The following is a 27,112-nucleotide window of genomic DNA, read 5'->3' as shown; positions in this document are numbered from 1 at the left end:
AGATTGAGTGTACTATAGTTTCCCTACCCGCCACACCCAAGGATTGACCCACCTAGCTCCACAACTTACCCTTGATCTTCTCCCAGAACCAAGCAAATTTTTGAGCCATAGTCACCCCGTGGCCTATTGGGCAGCCTGGGTACTGTAGGACCTTCCTTGGGCAGGTGCGTGACCCCAAAGCCCATGATCCATTCTGATAGTTGATCCCACGACAAGTAAATAAGTTGTCCTGGCTTGACTTACCTTAGAACCAAAAGCCATAGAGAAGTCTTCATAGACCTTCAAGAAGGTACCTACAGACTCTTGTGTGGCTTGAACCACATTTGTGTTGTCACCAAAGAACATTTGGGTGGTGAAGTTGCTTCCATCAAGCAAAACGAATTCTCTTGATGAGCCCAGCCTCGACCTTGGATTGAATTTCTCTTAGAAGGGGCTGGGTGGCGACTGCCAAGAGCAGAAGAGCCAATGGGCACCCTTATCTTACCAAGCACCAGAGAATGAATCCATTAGGCAAGACTCTATTTAGCTACCTTGGCAAAGACACACAAGAATAGGGCATGCAACATCCTTCTAAACGAAGCCCCAAACGCCATTGCTTCCACTACTTCCAAGAAGTCCCAAGTGAGCTGGTTGTATGCCTTCTCAAAATCCATATTGCCAAAGGGTGCGTTAAACAATTTCTAAGGAATAACAAACGTGAGATAAAACTCTTTAGGTGCGGTTAATATAATAACAAATGGTAAAACATTGCAAAGATGGGTTACAACCATTTTTTAAATTTTAAAGATAATGACAAAGGATGGGTTAAGCCATAGTAGGTAATTAGTGAGGCCACCATTAATGCAGAAAAACACTCTGTTTTTTCCCGTAGCAAAATTGCCTATTTGCGGGAGCAGTGCATCTGCATGTCAATAGCTACTCCAGCAGATCTAACCAAAAGCAGGCACAGTTCTTCAAGAAGTAATGCCAGGGTGCAAGCATCCTGCAGGTGAAGATGAATGCAATAAGCTCCCTGGAGGGGTGGCTTTGAAGGAGCAGCAAGGACAGAAGGTTGTGCAGACACTCTGCAACTCTCCCATTTGCTTCTACAATGGCAGGATAACCGCTAGACTTCATGAAAACCTTAGATTCACAAATCGGTCAGAATGTGGGGGAAAATTAGCAGGTAAGTGATCATATTTGCTGATTCTTTGAAGAAACTGAAACAAAATCATGATCTGAACAACACATAGGAATCATATATGTTTCACAGAATCTACAACTTTTTTATAAGACCAGAGCTTTGCATCCAAGCTAGAAACTCTGCCATCCCCTGCTTCAAGGATCTGCTGTGATAACCAAGTTCCTGCTTCGCTTTCTCATGAGTGTAAGCCCACTGCTTCTTCAAGACTTGAACCATCTGCAAATAGAAAACTATAAAAGATTACTGAAGGCAGAAATCAACATTGATTTGAAAGGAAATATGTCTATGCCTGAATGTCCGACAAGTTTCGATAGGATAAGAATAGGAGTTTTGGCTTATATAACAAGATTTTAAGTTTAAGACTAACTGCAGTTATTGACAAGAACATTGAAGAAGTGAAGTGTGAATATCCTGCTTAAAAGAGTGATATATTGTGATGCTACAGTATGCAACACTTGTGAACTTGGTCTTTAAGGTGAAAAATAAGTATTCAAGCAACGTAATTTTGTCGAAGAAGCACTATTTGGCATAAAGCAGTACTCACATTTCCCATGTGCGGGGGGGGGGGGGGGGGGGGGGAGGGGAGAGACTGCCTAATCCTTGATCAGCGAGGCTAATACCAACTATAATAATCTATAAGCCTTTGTAATTGAGGCACTAGCAACAGAAGGACACACTCTTTCTCAAGAGTTTTGGACTTCTTGGTTGTTGACATTCTTAATTGCTTTGCTTCCTCTCATCTTTCATCATGCCTATACATGCATGTCCAGCCTATCCACCATAGCTCACCACTTTCTATAATTTTCTGGAATACTCCGCTTCAACATGCTCAATACAACTTTTTGGAAAAGATAACAAAAAACTCTATTAATGACACCCCAGAGAAAATTCCCCCTAAGGTAAAGCTGGAATCCCATTTTCCCATGCAGACATCTCTCCTTCTCATTGGATGCAGACATCTCTCCTCATCATCCAGTCAAAATCTCCTGTAGTCTCTCCCATCTCCCATGGAGACTATGGATGATCTCCATCCAAATCCTAGAAAGTCTCCGTAGTGGAAACATCTTAAAGGTCAATATCATAGCTACATCTTGCAATGCAAATGAACCAACGATACTAGCCTTTAGCTCCCATATATGATAGTGTCCCTGAGTCCACCGTCTTGTGAGTAATCTAGAGTGGGAGTCCTCCTAAAATGTTGGCCAAATGATGAGAAAAGAGTATCTGTAATCGAAGCTACTGCCCCCCAAATCACAACCATAGTCTCCACTGTGCCAAGGAAGACCATCTCGAGGGCTCTCCTCCACACCTCTAGAGCTTTGGGATAATCCCATAGACAGTGCCTCTCAGTCTCCTCTACCTCTCTACATCTGGCACATGCTACTACTAGGGCCCTGCCATAGTCGAGCCATGTACCAAGTACCAAATCCCTATGAGCAAATAGACATAGGAAGAGAGAAATCTTCCTAGGCCTGAAGCTGTCATCCAACCTCCTCGAAGATTCTGACAAGAAGGAATTTGAGATACCTTGTCTTTGCCATTAAAGAGTGGCTCTTGGTCCTGCTTTGATCTTGCTCATCTATATTATCCTCCCCATCCTCGTCTAGTCACACTAAGAAAGCAACCTACATGGGGAATCTCCGCTAAGGAAGGTAAGTTCTCTGTTCAAGAGTATGGCCAAACTCTGATCTCAAGTAATGATTGAGCTCAATACACCTTCACAAGAGCTTCCTTGTAGAAAGCTTTCGCCTTCAAGATCTTCCCCTTCTTTTGGTTGGTGGCAAATCATAATTTTGTTGCTGCTTTGTAGTTGGCTTGTAGGGATCGCCTATCCATTAGCCATCTTGCAGTGGTGGTAATGCTCCTACAACCCCCCATCACCTATACGGTCACCTGATTGCGACACAAAATGGCTCCGTTAAGTTCTATTCTTTTCCTCAACAATGTACAGTTATGACAGTCACATGGACAGTAGGAGCTTGGCTAACTTCTTTGGGCTCAGCTATGGATTGCTTGAAATATTAGCGATATGGTGATCTCTTGCTTGTGAGCCCAATCATCAGTGTGAGACATCTTAAGTCAATAATTGTCAATCATGCATTGTTTCATTTTTTTATCCCACAAACGGCATTTTGGAACTTTTCTCATTTGCAATCCTGAGTATGACTATGTAGGCATCCTGTCATTTGGGCAACACACAATTTTTGCAGCATTATCCCCCCGCCCCCGCCCCCACCCAGAAAGTACAAACTCAGCTTCTGCATCCTTTTGAATCTGCCAAGCATGCTTCTCATTTTATGGTTCCAACTGTTCCCTTTGGAAGCTGAAGGCAGAAACCATCCTTGATAGGTATGACCTCTGGGAGTTCAACACCAAACCTATCCCCCCATCCTATTCCTACTCTTGATTATGAACCTTCTCAAGAACTGGGCATTCTTTTTGGGACCAGTCAGCACCTATGCCAGGTCATTTTTCCTGGTGCAATCCTAGGAACCAGCCAGCCCATTGCCTCAACACGTTCACGGCAACCTATACAGGTCTTGTCCACAGGCATAAGTTTATATGATTATCAACCTCAATATCCAATATATGCAATACACAAAGTTTCTTCACTTTTGTACATAAGTTTAAAGTGTATTGTAAGTGTTTGTCTCAATGTGACTCTGTCTTTAAATATAATTTGTGAATATCTGGACACCAATCCATTTTGAATTGCAAAGTAGCAGCAACGTAAACTCTGGCATGCATATCAGACATCATTGCAAAGTAAATGATATAATCTCTGTAATGCATATACCCAGAACTGCGTTGATCAGGTCTTGTTCGTGTAAGTATAGGAGACTTGCCTCCAAATTGCTAGCCTCTTCCAGATTTGCAACTTCTTAATGCTCATACCATCTTGCCTTGGAGGTGAAGTTGCATACTCCATTTGGTGCCATATCTGCATTCTATCAACAACCACACCAACCACATGAATGAGATTAAGGGTGTGATTGGTGCTTGTACAAAAGAGATCAGCTTGATGGATATGATCATGATCAGGATGTCGCATTTCCTATCTCCTAGGTATGATGTTTTCAGCTCTGTTCTACTTCTGGCCCATGTGATGGTTTGACTTGCAAGGAGTTGGTTGCCATGCTGCTGGAGTAAACGGCTGGACACTATGGCATTTAACGTCCTTTGGTGGTCACTATGGTGCAATCGCCAATGCATTTGCAGTTAAGAAGCCATTTAATTTAGCAAAATATAGTAAATGGAAGAATCTTTAGGTCACGGCACAAGAAAAACAGGAGAAAGGCAAGGAGAAGACTGAGTCTGATTACTTTAGACAGGGTTTGTGTCCGTTTTCCTATAGGGACAAGGACATGTGCTATAAGAAGCAACCCCGACTTTATAAGGTTGCTTCAATCAAAGGGAAGGAAGCTGCTACTATGACAGATGCTCAGGAGTTGTAGGGAAGGAGGCTGCTACAGATGCTCCGGAGTTGTCTTGATCTCTATGGGACTGAGCTCTAGCGGGCTCACATTGTTCCAAATCCATATCAAAGCCTCAGAAGATTCTATTGCAGAACAGACACCATGACACTCCCATCAGGCCGATATTCTAGCTCTATGTCAGAGGTCATTCAATGTTCCTGATCTCACTTGTCTATGTACGGTATCACTCTCCTTGGCACAACAGGGGCTTTTGCCAAAGTGGACATGCTAGCTAAGGGCATCCACACCACTAAGCCACTTTCCATTGGCATACAAGAGGGTGAGTTGTCATTGGCTCTTTGAGCAATTTGAGGATAGTTTGGCATGTGTTGTGATGGATGGCTAAGAGGGGCGTTGGACCTCAAATCCAAGTTCTTTGTCATCATTGGCACAATTACATAGCCAACGATCACAATATAATCTCATAAATATGCTATTGTTATAACCAAGGATTTCACATTCTATGAGGACTCTCCCCCTCCAAATCCCCATGGACCTTCATCAGGGATGCTTATGCATACTTGTTTCCTTTGAGGTGCATTCCTTCCACTTCCTATATTGCCTTTGCATGCTAGCCCCTAGAAGGCCACCTTTGCAAAATCCTCCACCCCTCCCCGCTTTATCCCCATCCTCACCTTCTTTGGAGCACCTGGATATGTTTTCTTGAGTGCTATAGAAGTATGCCAGCTTACAAGGCAGTATACAAGCAATTCGGGATGAGCATGTTGCTCAAGATCTTGTATACTCTCATGGTTTAGGACTTTATGCAAGAGTCTGATCTTCAACCTTTTCTTGATTCATGGTTGTATGGATTTCTATATTCCATACAAGGCTCTAGTATGGGTAGGCACAGAGTTACGAAGGATTTGCTTAACAGCTCGGAGTCCCCATACAGAACCTTTGTCCCCACAAAGAAGATAACTACCATTCGTTGGCCATTGCTTTGGCCTCCTATCAGTGGCAGATGATCTAACACATGGATGTTATGTCAGCCTGCATCAATGGCATCCTTTAGGAGTATAGCAGCCACCCAGTTTCATGTGCAGCTGCCTAGCATTTGCAGAAAGCTCTTAAGGGATGAAAAGGGCCTTGTGAGGATATGCTAGGATTTGCATAGAAAACATATAGTGCAAGAACATGGCTAATGCAATGAACATAGAAACAGGGTGACTTCATATGATTCATACAATATATTCAGCATGTGAATATGTACAGTATGGAATGTACACAAAAACTTTAAGAATAAAATATGTTGTTTCGTACGTTCATTAAAAAATACATATAAAATTGACAGCTTACACAAATATAAAATATGCAACTTAAAGATAGATCATGGAAAGGGAAAAGGAGAGGGAGTATGGATGAAACTGAGAGAGAGCAAGAGGGAGAGGAAGAGGGGATGTGGATGAAAGTGAGAGAGAGAGAGGGAGAGGAGAGGAAGAGGTGTGGATGAAAGTGGGAGACAAAGGGAAAGAGGGAGAGGGAGAGTAGGTTAAAGTGGGAGAGGGAGAGAGAGGGAGAGGGAGAGTTGGTTAAAGTGTAGATGAAGCTTGAGTGGAAGGCGGCTTGAGCTCAAGAAAGGGAGTTGATGAGATGAGACGAAGGGCTGCCCTTTTATAAGGGTTGAGGTGAGGGAGAAGACTATAAGTTTGAATGAGAAGTGGAACTTGGAAGATGAAGTTACGAAGAGGAGTGGGTAGGAGGAAGAGGAGTGGGTAGGAGGAAGAGAAACAATATCTGAATAAATGGTCAGATGGCTTTAGCATGGCCACTTTTTAAAAAAGGGTGCAATGGTTAGTTTAAATGGTCAACTACACAAACACACAAGTACATACATTGCGTTCTGTACACACACAGAATGCAGCCCTGCTTAGAAACAATGCAAATGATAAAGAAAGATGAATGAAGAATGTTGGGTAATTAAACATGTCAACATGCGAGAGCCCAATGATATTCTCTCATGTGTGTGCATTCTTTTTATCTTATAAGCCTTGCAGTCTTCACCATAGATCGCACATGTACTCTTGCTTTGCTCAGGACTGTAGTATAAGGGAATCACACCACCCTCGCCTAATGCTTGTGGGCCCAAAAGAGCAATCTCTACTCTTAACAAACTAGATTTTAAGAACAAGTACAAGCAGGCTTCTGCAAACACAAAGATTGAGAGTCAACAACTTGACCTAGATCCTTGATTACTCTTAGTATAGATCAAGAGCGTGCATTGCTTCAGAGGAACCTCTTCCAAATGATATTGGCATTTCAATCTCTTTTTCTCTACATTTCCTCTACCATACTTCTCTTTGCAATGTTTGATCCACTCCTTGCTGTGTGCTATTTATTACAAAACACAGGTTCAAATATACTGAGGTTTTGTTTCTATTCCTAAGTGATCAATCTTGAGTAATGTCCCAGTGATTTGGTGAATCACAAGTCAATGCTACACTGTAAATGCATGCAGTTGTCATCACACCCTGAAAATCTCATTAGGCTTAAAGACACCATGTGCAATTCCCATTCTTTTATACAAAATTTGCATTGACCAAGACTTGATTGCAACAATCCATCTGAGCATAAGCATCTGAAAAAGTACAACTGTAACAACAAATTTTGAGGACTAACATGTCTTGTGAGAAAGAAGAAGATAAGAAAACTTACTGGATAGCTGATAAGAGGAGAATGTCCTGTTAGTCTGGCCCAAGCAACAGATAGCCGTCCAACTGTGTCCAGCATCCACAAAGGAGTCCGAAACGAGGAAGGCGCCTTTCCCCTTATCCCATCAACTATATCTAATAGCTCATCAAAAGAAGCATTCTCTCCAGTGAGAAGATATCTTTCACCTTGTTTGCCTTTTTCCATGGCTAATATACAGCCTTGAGCCACATCATCTACATGGCAAAAAGACAATTTGTCCTTTCCAGAACCTATGTGCCCAGGCAAGCGTCCATGACAACGTTCTACAAGCTGTCAATGTAAGAAGTAGACAACTAGTAGATTGCATATAATACTCCCTCTGTTTGTGTTTGAATGCGGAAATTTAAATGATATCCATAAAATAGCACACAAGATGGATGTAGCAAGATAAACCACTGCATTGAGGTAGACATATGGCTGGTACAGCTTGCAAATAATACTTCCTATGAGAAAAGCATACAGTTTCCTCTGTGGTAGTTAAATGTGCTTGAAGGTGAAAGCACTACCCAACTGCTTCTGTATTATGGGATAAATAACAAGGATGCACTTCACTATAAAAAGTATCAGATGAGAATATTTTATTGGTTACAATTTCATTATGATGGAAAAGAAAAAACAGAAATACACCTTCCAATCAGGCTGCCAAATATCAAACCCAAAAACTGTAATTGACTTAGTTAACCATATTGCTTGCTTCCTATAAATCTCCATTGTAACATTCTAGAACAAATTATGTCGAAAACACTATTCTGACCAAGCAAGCAATTTTACATGAACCTACTGAATCCTCATATTTCAGTTAAATATGTAGATCTTGTTTGGGAAGACATTACCCGATGGTAACCGGGTTTAGAGATCATTAGAAGAGGAGAGCAAGCAGATTGTGAGGAGTTCCTCTTCCAAATCAGAGGTCAAAATCCTTGGTTCACAGCAGAGTTTTGTAGATCCACAGGCTTGCTTCCATTCTCAAAAGAAAGAGAGGACAACACGAGCCAGGATTTTCTCCAAGTTCGACAGGTTCAATGCAGATGGCTAGGCTTGTGACAGAGGTGGCGGCCTAGTTGTCATGATTCCTGACACTGCTCTCTTGGGCCAGGATGTTCTCTGGGTTCAATAGGGTCTATGCAGATGGCTAGGCTTGTGACAGAGGTGGTGACCTAGTTGTCATGATTCCTGACACTGCTCTCTTGGGCCAGGATCTTCTCCAGGTTCAATAGGTTCTATGCTCTCTTGGGCCATTCATTGATGGAATTTCTTAAGCTAAAGAAAATGCATCGCGCATCAAACCTTCATTAGCTCATTAAACAGCCCCAAAAATCAGAAGTAAATTTGAGTGTCCCATAAGCAAAACCCTAAACTTTGATTGTGTCCTTCACTGCTGCCTATCATCATCAATCATACAAGCTGCGTTTCACTGTTTACAGCACTCTCTCGACATCACCTAGTTGTTGATCTGCTCCCGTTGACTGCTGATCAGGCCCACATCATCATCCATACAATCAACTGCTCCATTGAGTTTTCCATCATTTTTTGCATCAGTCTGATCTGTATTTGCTTCTACAGCAAGTGGGTTTTGAGTTTCAGCACTTTTCTACATCCTATTCTGCTCCAAGAGGTAGTTATTGTACTAGGGATCCGTCTCTGGTGGACCACACACTCTGACACCTCCCTCAGCCCATTCCCACAAGAGTCATCGGTTGTTCAACTACTCTACCTTTTGAGCAATGTGTATATTCATTCATTCATCGAGCACACATTATTCATTCAGTTTCATATGTATTCTTTCCTATTTTGTGTCTTGTATCCATACGTGTTGTGTCTTCTCAATGCAAAGTCTGCCATAACTACACATGAAATCAGAGCTGGTGCTCTACTAACGGGTACCCCACAGCTGTTGTGAAGGCCTAATTCGTGCAAGATACATGAGTTACATGTAACCAACACTTCTTCACTAGAGGCCCTGAGGCGACATTATACTCTCAATGAGGAGAACCCCATCTTCATCCACTTTACCAAATGTTGTGAGAATAATAAGACATGGAATTCAGAGAATTCATATGTAGTAGAAACCTTAACTATACTCCTTTTCCTTCAACTCACTCTCTATTAGGAGCTACACATCAATCAAAGTCTGATGGTGAGGTCTGGCCACCTCTGCAATTAGGGAGGACATACCACATTCAAGACAATTGGCAATTCCTCATCTTCATCATAGCTAGGCAGGGTGTCAGCTGCATATAATCCTTTTGATTTGTATAACCTCCCTTCTCTGTTGCTCCTTCTGTTGTGTGGGATTTGGTTTTAATTTACCATGGAGACCGTGACCAGCATCAATATGTTAATCTCTACAAAGGAGGCTCTAGAGGCAGACGTACATCTTCAAGTATACCTGTTACATTACCTTCTGCTTCATTTGAGCATGTTGTTGGTGCTGATCAATCACAATCCCCTCCCCTTACTCCCACTTCTCATGATAATTTGGATTCTATTTTGTTTGCTTTCAGTAGCTTATGCTTAGATTCATCAACACTTGCATCATTCACATTAGGTTCAATTCTATCAATATCAAGTGCAATAGGATTCCGATCTTTCATTTCAGCTCCAAGTTCATTTTCATCTTCAGTTCTGTTAGCTATCCACATGTGCATGTCACTCTACACCCTATGATCTATTGGCCATACCTTACATATATCCACAAGTGAGCACAAGCATCTATCCTGGGATGATTGTGTTGGGTATTCCCCCACTCCCTTTGGATATAATTCCACAACCAATCTAACAAGGATATCCATCCTTTGCTTATGATGCACCTTCAAACATTCTATAGCCACTAAAACACAAGGATTCCCATCCTTGCTTATTGTGCATCTATCCATTCAACTTAAGATACTCATATACTTGCCATCTCTATGCCTATTCAGCCCAAGCACACATATGGATCCATTGTGCACACGTCTCCCATGCATGGTGGGCACTTTGTGGCAAACTGAAACCAACCTTTCTTCTTGGAAAGGGCAGTAATTCCTTGATTAAGCACTTAATCACAACAATAAGTAAATGAATATAACTTGAAATGTACAAATTACCTTAATAATCTCAGACATTGGACACCCTGTTAGCCCCAAAACTAGCACCCCTTTCGGTATTTCTTTAACTTGATTGCTAATGGAATGAGTACAAGCTGAGATTCATAATCTCCTTTGTTGTTCCAAAAAGCCTCTTTGCAATAGCAACAATCATTTGGGCTGATTGCCCCTTAATTTCTCACCCAAGACTTGCACAAATGGAACCACCAACCGGCCACGTGCTGCCCCAAATCACAATGATTGGGCAATCAATTCGGGCCAATTGCCCCTTGATTTTTCACCCAAGACTTGCATAAATGAAACCACCAACTGGCCAAATGCTGCCCCAAATTACAATGAATGGATTGGCATCTAAATTCCTTAACAATTACACAAATTTTAGGTGTTAAATTCAGTGTACAATGCCTTCACCGATTGGCACAAGTCTCAAGGTGACTATCAAACCCTAATTTTTGCAAAAATTTAGCATTTACAATAGAGATCTCTTTACTGTCCACCAAATTTGGTTGAGATTTGTTAAAAAAGACTGAGAAATGCTGAGATCTCCTGAGAATGGGTTAGAGAAGGTGAAAGAGAGTCAAGATGAGAGAGAAAATTGATTTTCTTTGCGAGAAAACCCTAAATTCTGCTTGTTGTCTGCTTCAGCCAGCATTTAATGCAGTCACTTACTGCCAAACATCTCCAAAATGCTATCACCTAATCAACAATGTTGTTGCCAATCCCTTGAATGTAACTCCCTACTGTCCCCTACCTGTCGAGACTCCCAGATGGCTATCTTCTACAACAAATTGCTATTTTTTTTATCAGAACAGGGACCAACAGCTCTCTCTCTCTCCCTCTCCCTCTCCCTCTCCCAAGTTGTAAACTGACTAAATGGTTGAGACCCAACCTCCAAAAACGTTTTCTCTGTTTGTATGGGAATTTTTGGAGAGTGGTAGTCTTCTAAATCCATTTTTCAACATTAGCCAATTATTTAATTATTTTTTAATTTTAAATAATCTTAAAAATTAATTTCAATTCTTCTAACCCTATCCAAAATTAAATGTACACATCCATAATTAAATTAGCTAGGCAACCTGGAGTAGTCCCCAACCTCTGTTGACCCTTAGACTGATATTAATTAGTTGATTAATACTAGTTCCTAGTGTCACCATCGATACTTATTGGCCAAATAACTCTCCCAAGGTCAAAACTGACACAACTAATCTCCAAAGCCTAGTTGGCATAACTTACCACAACTTTTGCCTTTGACACCCATTGCATCCTCGGAGTCCTTGGCCAGTTGCCATAAATTAACTATCATGTGCATCACATGTGCTTAAACAACCTTGAACATTTAATTAATAGCTTAATCAAATGTTATCAACAAGATTAAAGCATCTTTCACGTCCTCGTAGCAGACCTCCCCTATGAAACTAGTCTTCTTCCTTGGATAGGGTGGTAAATATAACATGATTAAGCAATCATTACAGCAATTATAAAATTCAAGTAAACTGAAAATGCACACTTTACCACTTTAACCTTAGACATTGGACACACGGTTGGCCCAAAATTGGCATCCCTTGCAATACTTTTTTAATCTTACATTGAAAATGGAAGGAGTACAACTAAGATCCTTTGATCTCCTGCACTAATCCAAGTACCTCTTGTTGTCAAAACTTACTAACAAGCTTTCAAATCAATTTGCCCCCTTGGTTTGCTTAGAGATTGGCCTTAACGCTACTTCTTGAAAGACAAATTCAGTCCCAAATTTGATATTGGCTTGCTCGCCTCTTGAATCTCCCCAAAATTCCTCAATTTCAGTTGCTAGAATTCAAGTCCTAGGCCCTCAATTTTGACTACACATCCCAAGGTGGCTATCAAACCCTAATTTTTATTGTAAATGAGGGTTTACAACAGAGATTGACTAAAATCTCTCCTTTGATGGCTCCAACTCTTGAAAAATGTTGAGATAGCTATAGAGAGAAATTTCAAGGTTTCATCATGAGAAACACTAAAAAACTGCTATTGCCTTGCTCAAATAGCCATGGAAGCTGTCACCCACAGCCTAGGACCACTAGAAAGATTGTTGCCCCCTCTCATATACTGTCACCTGCACGAGAACAACCTTGGGTTGCTATCACCTGCTCCTATAGGGCTCCAAATTGATGTTGCTTGCTGTAGGACTCATCCAATGTAGCTGTAAATCAAATTTGCAGCATCTCCTACTCTCTAACAACCTCCTTCTCTCTCACAATGGTTGGAATAGACTCTACTAGCCCCTAAAAACGTTTCTTTCACTTGCATGTGTAAGTTTTGCCAAGTAGCAGCCTTCTAATCCCATTTTTCAACATTATCCGGTTTATTAAATTAATTTTCAAAATATTAATTTTAAAAATTAATTTAATATTTATTCTAGTGCTTAAAAAATTATAGACTCCACTAGCCCCTAAAAACGTTTCTTTCACTTGTATGTGTAAGTTTTGCCAAGTAGCAGTCTTCTAATCCCATTTTTCAACATTATCGAGTTTATTAAATTAATTTTCAAAATATTAATTTTAAAAATTAATTTAATATTTATTCTAGTGCTTAAAAAATTAAATTCACTAGCCAATAATTAAACTGGCTAGGCCAATTTGTTTTCCAAGTATCCTTGAGCAATTATTGACCCTTAGATTAATATTAATTAATTAATTAATGCCTAGTCTTCAAAGTCACCACTGACATTAGTGGCCAATAAATTGATTTAGGTCAAAATCTAACACCAAGTATCACCTAGTACTTGCCAGACATAACTTATTACAACTTTTGCCTTTGACACCAACTATATCCTTGGGGTCCTTGGCTTGTTACCATGAAATAACTGCCATGTGCATCACATGTGCTCAACAACCTTACACGTTTGATTGATATCTTAACCAAATATTATTGGCGAGATTAGAGCATCTCAAACATGTTTCCACGTAGACAGTGCATAAATTACAACCAAGAGCTCTTTCTCATTGACCTGCAAATTCTTTTCTACACTGTGGAAAATTCGGCTCTCATAAGCCACAGCTCAACCATCCTGCATAATAACAATCCTAATGCTATTCATGCATCACGTTGAACTACGAAGGGCAACACAAGTACTAAATCTAAAGTCATCGTTTCCTTCAACTTTTCAAATGCTGAAATTTCCACTGCTATCCATCTAAATGGCATATCCTTCTTTTGCAAAGCATGCAATAGAGATGCAATTTCGGCAAACCCACGTACATACTTCTTGCAGTAATAACATAAATCCAAGAAACTGTGGATCTCATGCACATTTCTCAAAGGTGGCCATGATCGTAATACTTCAACCTTGCAAGGTCCATGCGAATACCATCAGCCGATAAAATATACTTAAAAAATTGAATTTCATACAAAAAGAATTCACTTTTCTTATCATTGATAACCAACTTATGCTCACACAGTTCATTGAACACAATGTCCAAGTGTCTTCTATGATCTACCCCGTTCTTTGAATAGACAATCATGTCATCAAAAAAACTGTCCACAAATCCTCTATGTGGCCTGAAAATGTAATCCATCATCCAATTGAAAGTGACATGAGCATTCATAAGCCCAAAAGGCATGGCAAGAAACTCATAAAGCCCAAAAGATATTCTAAAAGATCTCTATGAAGTTGGCTTGTGCACCATTATCAAAGAAAATCAATGAATGTCAATCCCTAATTTTTGCCCATGCTCTGCACAACTTAGTAACATCATCATTGGACTGATCAACAACATCAGGCACCAATCCCACCAATATTTTGGGCTTCTTTTCTTTAGAATCTCCCTGATTTTCTATTTTTCCGGCTTGCTCCCTATTGGGACAGTCCCTTGAAACGTGACCCTCATGTTCACAAATAAAACATTTATTTGCAGCCATCAATTCCCTACGTTGTGCCAATATTTTCGAGCCCTTCCTTTGCTTTTTTGGCCTCTTTTTAGGCTGATTTTTAAATCTTTTCCTTTTCTCAGTCTTAAACAACTTTTTATTCGGCTTCTTCCTACTCTTTAGGAAGCCCGAATCCTTCCCACGCAACAAAATATTGGCTATAGCAATAGTCTTTATGAGCTAAGGCATGCTAGATATGGTGGATTTAATGCAAAAAAACCCTAATTCCTTCAGGCAGTCCATAAACATATTTTTCCACTTGCTCATGAAGGAGTACGAGACAATAAGAAGTAGTAGGCAGCAATGCATCCCAAAACTTCTTATTATATTGCTCCAAATTCTTGCATTTCTAAGCATCCACAAGTTGTCATGGTGTCCACCTCAAAAGACTTGTCAACTAATTCAATGCAAACATTTGCTTGAATTGTACCCACGTTGACAGTGCTTTACCTTGCATCAAAAGAGTGGACCACTACTACCACGCATTCCCTTTCCAAAAAGTGATTGCCTTTCAAATCTTCGAGGACTCCGTGAAGTTCTCCCCTGAATAAGCTGCATGAAACTGCTCAATGAAAGTCAAAGCTTTCAACCTATCTTGTGCACCACTAAAGGACTCAAACTTAACTGCTTTTCCACCCTCATCATAGTCTTTTGCTGCCCCTTAGGGTATCAAGTTGTCATACATTGACTACTACAAAAAGAGTACATGTTATATGTATTTTTGAAAACAGGTGACAACATCTACAAGCTGTTGCGATAGGGCAACAGCAGTAAATTTCTAATTTTCTTCAATTCTTTACATTTACAAGCTATTGAGACAGGGCAACAGTAGTAAATGACAAATTTTCTTCAGTTCTTTGAATCTATAAGCTGTTGAGATAGGGAAATAGCAATAAATGACAAATTTTCTTTAGTTCTTCGTGAAGAAAGTCTGAATTTTCTCTCTCCTTAGCATTCTCTCTCATTTCTTAGTCTTTCTACAGCCTTGCTCTGAAGATTACAGCATTGAGATAACCAAAGGTTGAGAAATTTAAGATTTCTTTGCTGTAAACCCTAATCTGCAGCAACAAAAATTAGGGTTTAGCAGCAGCCTCAAGAAGCGTGCCAAAAATTGGAAGCTCCAAGACTTGGATTCAACAGGGCTGAAGCTGTTTTTAACCTATTCAAGTGGAGAAACCAACAAATCATTGAATTTGGGGCATTTTCCATCACAATCAAAGCAGGTAAAGGTCAATCGATTACTCGAATCAAAGGGCAAATCAAATTGAAGACTTGCTGGTCATTTTGGATAGCAAGGGGAGTTGGAATACCAAAAGAGATTGGAAGATTTCCATTGTACATCAACTTCTTCTTCAATTAAGTTAAATAAATACTGAAAGGGGTGCCACTTTTGGGGCCAACAGGGTGTCCAATGTCCAAGATTATATGGTAAAGTGTGCATTTCAGTTTTCTAAATTTATTAATTGCTGTAAATAGTGCTTAATCACGTTATTTACCACCCTATCTGAGGAGGAAAACTTGTTTCATGGTTCATTGCCGGAATACCATTCAATCCCTTGATTTGGTGGGCCCGAGACACCTAGTTGCAAGCCAAAGCTTTGTACTAATGCTGATTTTTAATCTCAGCTGAGAAATTACAGCAATATGTCTTCATACAGTGAGATGGACTCAAGCAGTGATGATGCCTCTCAGTATGAACATTCACATGGAAATTAAGGAAATGCAATGCCTAACCTTGGACAAGGCTCAAACCATGGATAGCAAGCTGAAAATGTTGTTGTTGGGCAAGATGCATGACCTTCAAGGCATAAGGAGGCTGATGACCAGCAAAGTGAAGAGGAATTTGATGAGACCAATTTAAGAATCTGATGAGGACAGCAACAAATCTCTTTGCTGAATTGGCAAAGAATCCTCAATTTGCCCGATTTTTGAATGCTCCAAAGAAGGACAACAAAGACAAGAAGAAAAAGACGTCTTCTACACCTTTGAGATAGCAAGTTGCACCGAAGATAATTCCAAACCCTTCATTTGAAGCTCCCAAAGATGCTAATGAAGTAAAATAGTTGGTATCTACGGGGCAAGGAATGCAAATGCAAGGCCATCACGGAAGTGCCAATCCAATGGATTTTGGACAGCCGGGTATGCATGCTATGATGGGGCAGCTAGGATATTTTGATGGAAGCACGATTTTTCATACTATGGTTGGACAAGGACCGCATATGGGAATGTATGACACAAATCCCTATGGTATGAAGCAACCAATGCATGGTGTGCAAGGCCCAATGTATTCGGGTATGGCTGGAAATATGGAAAACCCTATGTATAGAAGCATTGGCTTAATGTTTGGGGCACAAAGTAGCATGTTTGGTACTGCATCTGCACCCTCGAATACTTATGGGGCTCAAGGAATGAATGTTGGTCCTGCAAATGCTCCGTTTGGCATTGGTTTTGATATAAATTCACCCTTTTTGCAGCAGCCAATGTATGACAACTTGACACCCAAAGGGGCAACAAAAGACTATGATGAGGGTAGAAAAGCAGTGAAGTTTGAGTCCTTCAGCAGTGTACAAAATAGGCTGAAAGCTTTGACTTTTATTCAGCAGTTTGATGCACCCTATTCAGGGGGGAACTTCACAAAGTCCTGGAAGATTCGAAAGATAGCCACTTTCTTGAAAGGGAATGCATTACAGTGGTGGTTCACTCTTTTGATGCAAGGTACAGCACCGTCAACGTGGGTACAATTCAAGAAAATGTTTGCATCGAATTGGTTGACAAGTACCTTTGAGGTGGACATCATGACAGTGTGGAATAAGCTGGATACTAAGAAATGTGAGAATTCGAAGCAATATAATAAGAAGTTTTGGGATGCATTGTTGCCTATTACTTCTTATCACCCCGTCCCTCTTCATGAGCAAGTGGAAAAATATATTTGTGGGCTGCCCAAAGGAATCAGAAATTTTTACATTAAATCCACCGTATCTAGCATATCTCAGCTCATAGAGACTGCTACTACAGCCAATACTTTGCGGCGTGGGAAGGATTCGAGCTTCCTAGAGAGTGGGAAGAAGCCGAATAAAAAGTTGTTCAAGGTTGAGAAAAGGGGCAGATTTGAAAATCAACCTGAAAAGAGGCCAAAACAACAAAGAAAGGGCTCGAAAACATTAGCACAATGTAGCAAATTGATGGCTGCAAATAAATGTTTTATTTGTGAACAAGAGGGTCACATTGCAAGGGACTGTCCCAATAGGCAACAAGCTGGAAAATCAGAAAATCGGGGAAATTCTAAAGGGAAAACATCAATGGGATCGGTGCCCAGTGTTGTTAGTGATCAGCCCAATGATAATGGTACTGAGTTGTGCAGAGCATGGGGAAAAATTAGGAATCAGCATGCATTGATTTTCTTTGATAATGGTGCACGAACCAACTTCATCTCTGTGGACATGGCCGTCCGTCTAGGCATCAGAGAGGATGAGATGGGACCCATGGGGGAAGTTGGAATGGCATGTAAAGGCCATGCAAAGTCCGTCACACCGCTCATGGAAAAACTTCGGTTGTATATACAAGGATATATGGACAGTGAAGAGTTTTTCATTGCTCCATTTGAGGGTTGTGATGTATTGCTTGGTATGCCATGATGTCACCGTATGCATGTAGTGTGATTGATTCACGTGCAAAAAATATCACTATTCAGCATAAGGAAAAGGTACTCACACTTGATGTAAAGTTGAAAGGTGAATTTGTCCCTATTGTATCTGCAATTGCCATTTCTAAAGTAAAGAAAAATCATCTTTCAGGGTACTTGGTTTTTACTAAGGATAAAGATGACAGTGAGAATGTTCAAAACATGTCTAAGTTAGAGAAGGATTGCATGTCATTTCTAAAGATATATGCTGATTGCTTCTCTCAGTCACTTCCAGAGCAACTACCGCTTGAAAGACCAAAAGATCATGGCATAGATCTTATCCCTGGAAGTAGCCCACCTATTAAGCCACCCAACAAAGTCGGTGCAGCCCAACAGGAGAAGATTATGAGTCAAGTAAATGAGTTGTTAGAAAAAGGGCTAATTCAGCCCAGCTCATCTCCTTTTTGTTCTCCAGTGCTTTTGGTGCAAAAAAAGGATGGTTCATGGCGTATGTGCATTGATTATCGTGCTCTGAACAAGATCACAATAAAGAATCACTTTCCGATTCCTCAGATCCATGATGTTATGGATAGATTGCAAGGGACAGCCATATTTAGCCGTATAGATTTAAAAAGTGGGTATCATTAGATACACATTAGACCGGAAGATGTGCCTAAGACATCTTTTAGGACATCTTTTGGATTGTATGAGTTTCTTGTTATGCCTTTTGGACTTACGAATGCTCTCGCCACTTTTAATCGGATGATGGATCGTATCTTCAGGCCACATAGAGGATTTGTGGGCACTTTCTTTGATGGCATGATTGACTATTCAAAGAATGAGGCAGAGCATAGAAAACACTTAGACATTGTGTTCAATGAACTGCGTGAGCATAGGCTGATTATCAATGACAAGAAAAGTAAATTCTTCTTACATGAAATCCACTTTTTGGGGCATATTGTATCTACTGATGGTATTCGCATGGACCCTGCAAAGGTTGAGGCAATACGATCATGGCCACCTTTGAGGAACGTGCATGAGATCCACAGCTTCTTGGATTTATGTTCTTACTACAGGAAGTATGTGCATGGGTTAGTTGAAATTGCATCTCCATTGTATGCCTTACAGAAGAAGGATGTGCCATTTAGATAGATAGCTGTGGAAATTTTAGCATTTGAAAAGTTGAAGGACAAGATGACTTTGGATCCTGTGCTAGTATTGCCCGATCTAAGTAAGTCATTCGTAGTTCAATGTGATGCATGTGGTAATAGCATTGGGGCTATTCTTATGCATGACGGCCGAGTTGTGGCTTATGAGAGCCAAATTCTCCACGGTGCAAAAAAGATTTTGCATGTATATGAGAAAGAGCTCTTGGCTTGCTAGTATTGCCCGATCTAAGCAAGTCATTCGTAGTTCAATGTGATGCACGTGGTAATAGCATTGGTATAGAAAAGAATTTTCATGTCTATGAGAAAGAGCTCTTAGCTGTAATTCATGCATTGTCTACGTGGAAACATTATTTGCTGGGGGACTGATTTTACAATGCATATAGACCACATCAAACTCTGAGATACTTTCTGACGTAGACAAAGTTATCAGAGAAGCATATGAGATGGACAAATTTTCTCTCTATGTTTCATTTTTAGATTGTACATATTGATGGTAAAAAGAATGTTGTGGCTGATGCACTGTCACATAAGTCACAAATTTCAACCGTCAGCATGGTTTATCACACTGAGTTGGATGCCATGAAAGAGCAATATATTGCTGATTCAGACTTTGCTAATGTTTATAATCAGCTTTGCAATGGCCAAAGGCATGAACACTTTGTGCTAAGAGATGGATTTCTGATGATGCATGGACGACTATGTATCACAAAGCAGTTAAGGCCTAGAGTTATCACTGAAAGTCATGCTCCTCCATATGCAAGATAGAGATATTGATGCCACAGTCAAATCAATGGAGCATTTCTTTTATTGGCCAACTTTGAGGCATGATGTAGAATAGTTTGTTAAGACATGCATTCTATGCCGGAAGGTAAAGTATGATAGGCAAAAGATGTAGGGTTTGTTGCAGCCATTACCTATTCCAAATAGGCCTTGGCAGAGCATTGCAATGATTTTTATTTTTTAGTTTCCTAAGACACCTACAGGGAATAATGGGATATGGACTATCATTTGCAGGTTTAGCAAACAAGCCCATTTCATTCCGGTGAGGAAAAAAATAAAGGCTGATCATATGGTACAATTGTTTTTACAGCACATATTTAAGTATCATGGTATGCTAGAGTCGATCATTAGTGATCGAGACCCCCGGATGACCAGTTTATTTTGGAAGGGATTGTTTGAGAATATGGATATTATGCTGAAATTCTCATCATCCTTCCCAAATAGATGGTCAATGTAAGGAAGCAAATTCCACAGTGTTACATCTTTTGAGGTTTGCTATGTTTCAGATCACAAGACACAGTGGGGCCCTTGGTTGAGTTTGCTTTTTTATAACAACATAGTGCATAGTTCTACAGGCAAAGCTCCATTTGAGGTGGTTGAGGGTGACAAGAAGGTACCACCTATTGTGCAAACTAAGAATAAGATCTGCCACAGACGTGCTTTGTAGTTTGCAAAGGGTGATTATGTATTGCTGTGTTTTGAAAAGGTAAGGCTAAAAAAGATGAAAGGAAGAGAAAGATTGTATCCGACGTTGAGTATGAGATACTATGGGCCCTTCCAAGTGTTGGAGAAGATCAGCAAGTGATCAACAAGTATCTCATAAACTAATCACCAAGTGATCACTTGCTGATCATAAACTGATTACTTGCTAAAATTACCTCCACATTGGCGGATACACATGTCAAAAGTAGTGTAGCAATGGAAGCATAAACAACATGCTGAAATAAACTGCTGAAACACAAGACGAGAAAGAATTAACACAAATACAAATGAGAACTCAGATGCATGCTCGAGAAACGAAATCCATATCAAACATGAGATAGCAGCATACAACAGTGAGTCATTGGCTGTGTGGGCATCCTGGCACCAGCTCCTCTCTCCCCAGAAGAATCCACAAATGAGCTGAAGTACAGAAGAGGAGGAGGAGCCCCAACAATATATAGGCATAAAATGGGGGGAGCAATAAATGCATTCGGCCAGCATTTAATGCTTGTCGGCCAGCATTTAATGCAAGTAGGACAGCATTAAATGCTCCCTAGCCCTAAAAAAGGCACCAAAAAATGCCAAATAAATACTACATAAAATGTTGTAGTCTCTGCAGCACAGACTCATACCTGAGCTAACTAATCTGCTAACAACACAATGCCTTTTATGTCAGTTTGTTGAGGCCTTTTCATGGTGATGTACCAAAGGATATGTTTGTTGAAATTCAGCTTGCGGTTGAGGAGCTAGATGAGATTTTGGTACCCGAGTAGATTTTAGCACTTAAGGAAAAAAAAAAAGTCAAATGTAAAGTTTCCAAAAGATACTTGGTGAAATTTCAAAATTATTCACCAATGGATGAAAGAGGATGACTTGGCAAACCATCCTCAGTTGTTGCAGCTTTACCTAGATACCTTTGAGTTAAAGCCGACTTTTGTTCGGGCTCCATCAAGTTCAGTAGAGCAAAGATTTGGAGTATTGCCTGATGCTCAAGGGGAAGATAGCACTTCCACTACTTCAATTATGGACAACTCTCGTATGTAGTGGATCTCACATGTATTCAGCATGCATCCAAGATACTACGCTAACAATATGTTTGCCATGAGGTCACTACTTAGTATACTAGTCACTATGAGATGTATGCAGATGAGTATGAGTTTCACCTAAGCACTAGAACTATACTTTTGCATCAGTTATAATCCATTTAGCAAGAATTTTGCCTCAATTTAGAGACAAATTCTGATTAGTTTCAACTCAGTTTTTTATCAACTTGAGAACAGTTTATGGTCACTTTTGGCATCAATTTCGCATCAGTTTTTGAATTGATTGTTGGTCAGTTCTTGCAATGAGTTTCTGATCAGTTTGGGGTCACATTTGCAACAGTTTGTGATCAGTTCTCAGATCAGCAAGTGATCAGTTTATGATCAGATTATGCTCAGTTTTCAATGGTTTATATATGGTTACATGGACAATAGCATATGTTATGATGCCATTGATGTTATATCCATGGTTTATGCTTGATTATGCAATGATATGGTTTGCTTTTGCTAGATGAGTTGAGCTCATGATAAATAGACATGTCACATGATAATCTGACAATGTTTTTGAGATTCTTTGTGAGTCTTATGTTATGTTATGATTTGTTGGTACTTTTCAGCATGTACTGGGCATATGGAATGGTTGAGCAACAATGTGCAATAATGTGTTGACTATGATGCTTGTGGAAATTCCAATCCACTATTTTTCTTTTGATGTATTTGGCAATGCAATCGAGGACGATTGCAAGGATTTTAAGGGAAAGGGCTATCATGAGGACATGTATTTTTGAAACCTCACTTAACATGTGGATTAATTTTTAATCACATGGTTAAGTAAATGTTGCACATGTGAGATGTAACTCGGCGAGTAAATTTACGAGCCCGGGAGCCGTGGAAATCACGGGATGTCAAAGGTAAAAGTTGCTATAAGTTATGCTGCACAGGTACTTGGTGGTATCTGATGCCAGTTGTTGGCCTAGGTCATTCATTTGGCCATAAGTGCCAATTGGTGACACTAGGGAAGTGGCGTTTAATGGTGCCTAATAACGCTAATCTGATGGTCAAAGATGGTGTAGAGACACTCGGGAATGGAAGTTGCCTAGCCAATTTAATTATCGGTCAATCATATTATTTTCAAGGCACCAAAATAATTATTAGATTAATTTTCAGTATTTAAATATTGAAATTAATATTTAATTATGGATAATGCTAAAAAAACCATTTAAAAAGGCTACCACTTGTCAAAAATGCTATGCAAGATTGAAAAACGTCTTTAGAGGCTGGAGGCATTTTGAGTGTATTCAACCTGCAAGAGAGAGGAAGGAGATGCTGCTAGTTTAATTTGCAACCATTGAAGGACCTTCTGATGCAGCCAAGGGCAAGAGAAGACCAATCAACAATAGGTGACACTATCTACAACCTGTTGAGACAGGGCAACAGCAATAAATGATTGATTTTCATCAGTTCTTTATATCCACAAGCTGTTGAGACAAGGCAGCAGCAATAAATGACAAATTTTCTTCAATTCTTCGCGAAGAAAGTCTGAATTTTCTCTTCCTTAACATTATCTCTTATCTCCTAGCCTTTCTACAACCTTGCTCTAAAGATTACAGCATCGAGATCACCAAAGGCTGAGAAATTTAAGATTTCTCTGCTGTAAAGCCTAATCTACACAGCAAAAATTCGGGTTTAGCAACAGCCTCAAGAAGAGTGCCAAAAATTGGAAGCTCCAAGACTTGGATTCAACAAGGCTGAAGCTGTTTTTAGCCTATTCAAGTGGAGGGACCAACAAATCATTGAATTTGGGGCATTTTCCATCTCCATCAAAGCGGGTGAAGGCCAATTGATTGTCCGAATCAAAGGGCAAATCAGATTGAAAACTTACTAGTCATTTTGGATAGCAAGGGGAGTTGGAATACCAAAAGGGGTGCCAATTTTGGGGAAAACAAGGTGTCCAATGCCCAAGATTATATAGTAAAGTGTGCATTTCAGTTTTGTGAATTTGTTAATTGCTGTAAATAGTGCTTAATCAGGTTATTTACCACCCTATCCAAGAAGGAAGGTTGGTTTCAGTGCACTTGCTGAATTTACATAAAAAAGGTTGCACTTGCTGAATTTACATCAAAACCAACAACAAATAAAGCATTTGCATGACCCACATTCATTCCTTGAGCCCCATAAGCATTCGGGGGTGCATATGCATTACCAAGCATGTTACTTTGTGCCCCAGGCATCAAGTCGATGCTGCTATACATAGGGTTTTACATATTTTCAGCCATACCCAAATACATCAAGCCTTGCATACCATGCATTGGTTGCTACATACCATAGGGATTTGTGCCATACATTCCCAAATGCGGTTCCTATCCAACCATAGCATGAAAAATCGTGCTTCCACCAAAATATCCTGGCTGCTCCATCATAGCATGCATGCCTAGCTGTCCAAAATCCATTGTATTGGAAGAATCCATAGTATTCCTAGTCATGTAGGCTTACTATAGCACTTTTGGGCTGAGGCAATTACTACTATCATGCATCTCATCAATAGATCCGCATGCACTGCTCTTGGTAGTAGAATTGTAGAGAAGGTATGGTCTAGTAAACCTCCCTTGTGTGCATACTTGCAAGTCTTTGGATCTAAGACTTTATGCCATATTCTCAAAGACAAGGGAAATAAGTTGGATCTTAAGTCTATCAAATGCATCTTTCTTGGATCTGGGGATGCATGTGAGATGGGCTATCATCTTTGGAATATGCAAGGCTCGAAAGATTGTGTGCAAAGCCATGATGTTATTTTCCATGAGAAAAATATATGTATGAGACCAAAGCACGTGATTGAGATACACAGGGTAATCTTTTTGGTGAAGCCTCCTATTCCATGATGGCCTTGCATTTGCATTCTTTGCCCCATACATACTAATTGTTTTATTTCATTAGCATCTTTGGGAGCTTCAAATGAAGGATTTGGCATTACCTCAGTGCACCTTGCTGTCCCGAAGGTGTAGAAGATGACTTCTTCTTCTTGCCCTTGTTGTCTTTCTTTGGAGCACTCAAAAATCAAATGAATTGAGGATCCTTTGCTAATTCAACAAACAAATTTGCCACTGTTCTCATTCGATTCTTAAAGTGGTCATCAATTCCTCTTCACTTTGCTAATCATCAATCTCCTTATTGTTAAGCTAAAAATACATTAGCTTCACTTAAACAGCCCCAAAACATGCTTAATTAAGGAAGAAACCTTGTTTATTTAAAAAGAAATGCATTCCTCGAGAGTGTCTGTATCCCATAAGCACAAACCCACTTGGGAGGGCCCAAACTTTCTATAAATAGGTATGCTGCTCTCCATTCAGAACATATCTCATTTTTGCAAGTTTCGAGTGTTTTCAACTTGTTGCCCACACCCCTTTCACGGAGGACATCGCAGTCCCAGTTGTCCTTGCTGTCATCTACAATCTGGCGCCTATTTCCAGCCTTCCAACCATAGTTTGCGACTGTTTACAGCAAAGCGACTGTTGTTGATCACTCTCCAGTTGCCGCCTACTCAGTTTTCTCTCTTCTTAGCCTGTCGTTGCAGATTTTCTCTCTCCACTACCTGCGTTTGCAGATTTTTTCTCTCCTCTGCCTGCGTTCAGCTGAAGTTCTCTCCACAGCCTGCGTTTGTTGTCTTTCTCTCTCTACAACCTGCGTTTACTGCACACACTCTCTCTAGATTGCCGTTTGCATCAGGTCCAACCATACACAAGCTTTGTTCACTATTATTCGACATCCGGACGCTGCCTTGCTGCAATTCGGGATCCGTTTGGAGTACGACTCTCTCCAGCTCATTACCTCTGCCTTGATCCTTGAGATACAGGAGTTCGAGGTTCAGTCTTCATTCACTGCATAGTGTGTTTATTGCATGAGCATTGTGTATTCAGCAGTCATATCACTTCATTTATTTTCTGTGTCCATTGTCTCTGAGTTACCCTAACCCTAATTGTGTTCTTTTATCAGTCTGTGCTTTGTCATATGGTTTTTGTTTGTGTTTCTGTGTTAGGGTATTTCGTTACACTTATCCCTGAAGGCCTTACATCTTGCCCAAAAGCAACATTTTTAGCTTGCTGTCCATGGTCTGAGCCTTGTCCAAGATTGGGCATTGCATTTCCTTCATTCCCATGTGAATATTCATACTAAGAGGCATCATCACTACTTGTTTGCATCTCACTATATAAAGACATATTGCTGTAATTTCTCAGTTGAGAGCAAAAACCAATACTAGCACAAAGCTTTAGCTTGCAATCAAGTACTTTAAGCCCACCAAATCAAGAAATTGAGTGGTATCACAACAATGGAACCATGAAACCAGCCTTCCTTCTTGGAAAGAGCAATAATTCCTTGATTAAGCACTTAACCACAACAATTAGCGAATGAATATAACTTGAAACGTACCAAATTACCTTAATAATCTTGGACATTGGATATCTTGTTGGCCCCAAAACTGACGACTCTTTCGGTATTTCTTTTACTTGATTGCTAATGGAATGAATACAAGCTGAGATTCATAATCTCCTTTGCTATTCCAAAAAGCCTCTTTACTGTAGTAACAATCAGCAATTAATTTGGGCCAATTGCCCCTTGATTTTTCACCCAAGACTTACACAAATGGAACCACCAGCCAGCCAAATGCTACCCCAAATTACAATGAATGGGCTGGCATTTGAATTCCCTGACCATTATACAAATTTCAGGTGCTGGATTCAATTTACGATGCCTTCACCAATTGGCATGGGTCTCGAGGTGGCTGTCCAGCCCTAATTTCTGCAGAAATTTAGGGTCTCTCTGCTCTCCACCAAATTTGGCTGGGATCTGCTCAAAATGACTGAGAAATGCTGAGATATCCTAAGAATGGATTGAAGAAGGTGAGAGAAAGCCAAGATGAGAGAGAAATCTTGTTTTCTTTGTAAGAAAACCATAAATTCTACTTGCTGTCTGCTCCAACCTGCATTTAATGCAGTCACCTATTGCTAGGCGCCTCCAAAACGCTGTCACCTGATCAGCAATGTTGTTGCCAACCCTTGGAAGGTGACTCTCTACTGTCCCTGCCTATTGAGACCCCCAGATGGGTGTCTTTTGCAACAAATCACTGTTCTCTGATTAGAAAATGGACCAACAGCTCTCTCTCTCTCTCTCCCCCAAGTTGTAAATTGATTGAATGGCTAAGAACCCTAGCCCCCAAAAACGTTTTCTCAGCTTGCATTGGGATTTTTGCTAGGTGGCAGCCTTCTAAACCCATTTTTCAGTGTTATCCAACCATTTAATTAACTTTCAAATTTAAATAATCTTGAATATTAATTTCAGTCGTTCTGATCCTGTCCCAAATTAAATGTGCCCATCCATAATTAAATTGGCTAGGCCATTTGCAACCTCGAGTGGAGTCCCCAACCTCTGTTAACCCTTAGATTGGCATTAATTAGTTAATTA

General features: G+C 40.2%; 1 protein-coding gene across 4 annotated transcripts in view; it reads right to left on the bottom strand.

The window, feature by feature from the left end:
- Positions 1 to 734: 734 nt before the first annotated feature.
- The window catches only part of LOC148016473 (uncharacterized), a 112,486-nt gene continuing 86,108 nt past the window's right edge, over positions 735 to 27,112 (bottom strand). For 2 of the 4 annotated variants that reach the window (XM_087663675.1, XM_087663678.1), the window contains 2 exons: positions 7,315 to 7,620; positions 742 to 1,399 (listed from right to left, as the gene is read on the bottom strand). In XM_087663675.1, coding sequence (XP_087519801.1) covers positions 1,256 to 1,399; positions 7,315 to 7,620 — 450 coding nt within the window. In that variant the 3' untranslated portion in view covers positions 742 to 1,255. Of the gene's footprint in view, positions 1,414 to 4,028; positions 4,132 to 7,314; positions 7,621 to 27,112 lie in introns of those variants that run through there. The other 2 variants (XM_087663677.1, XM_087663676.1) reach the window with 2 other exon arrangements.

This window comes from Lygodium microphyllum, chromosome 23 (genome assembly GCF_053477565.2).
Source record: "Lygodium microphyllum isolate KBCC chromosome 23, Lygodium_microphyllum_v1.1.10, whole genome shotgun sequence".
Taxonomy (NCBI): Eukaryota; Viridiplantae; Streptophyta; class Polypodiopsida; order Schizaeales; family Lygodiaceae; genus Lygodium; species Lygodium microphyllum.
This window is presented reverse-complemented; position numbering and strand designations above follow the sequence as displayed.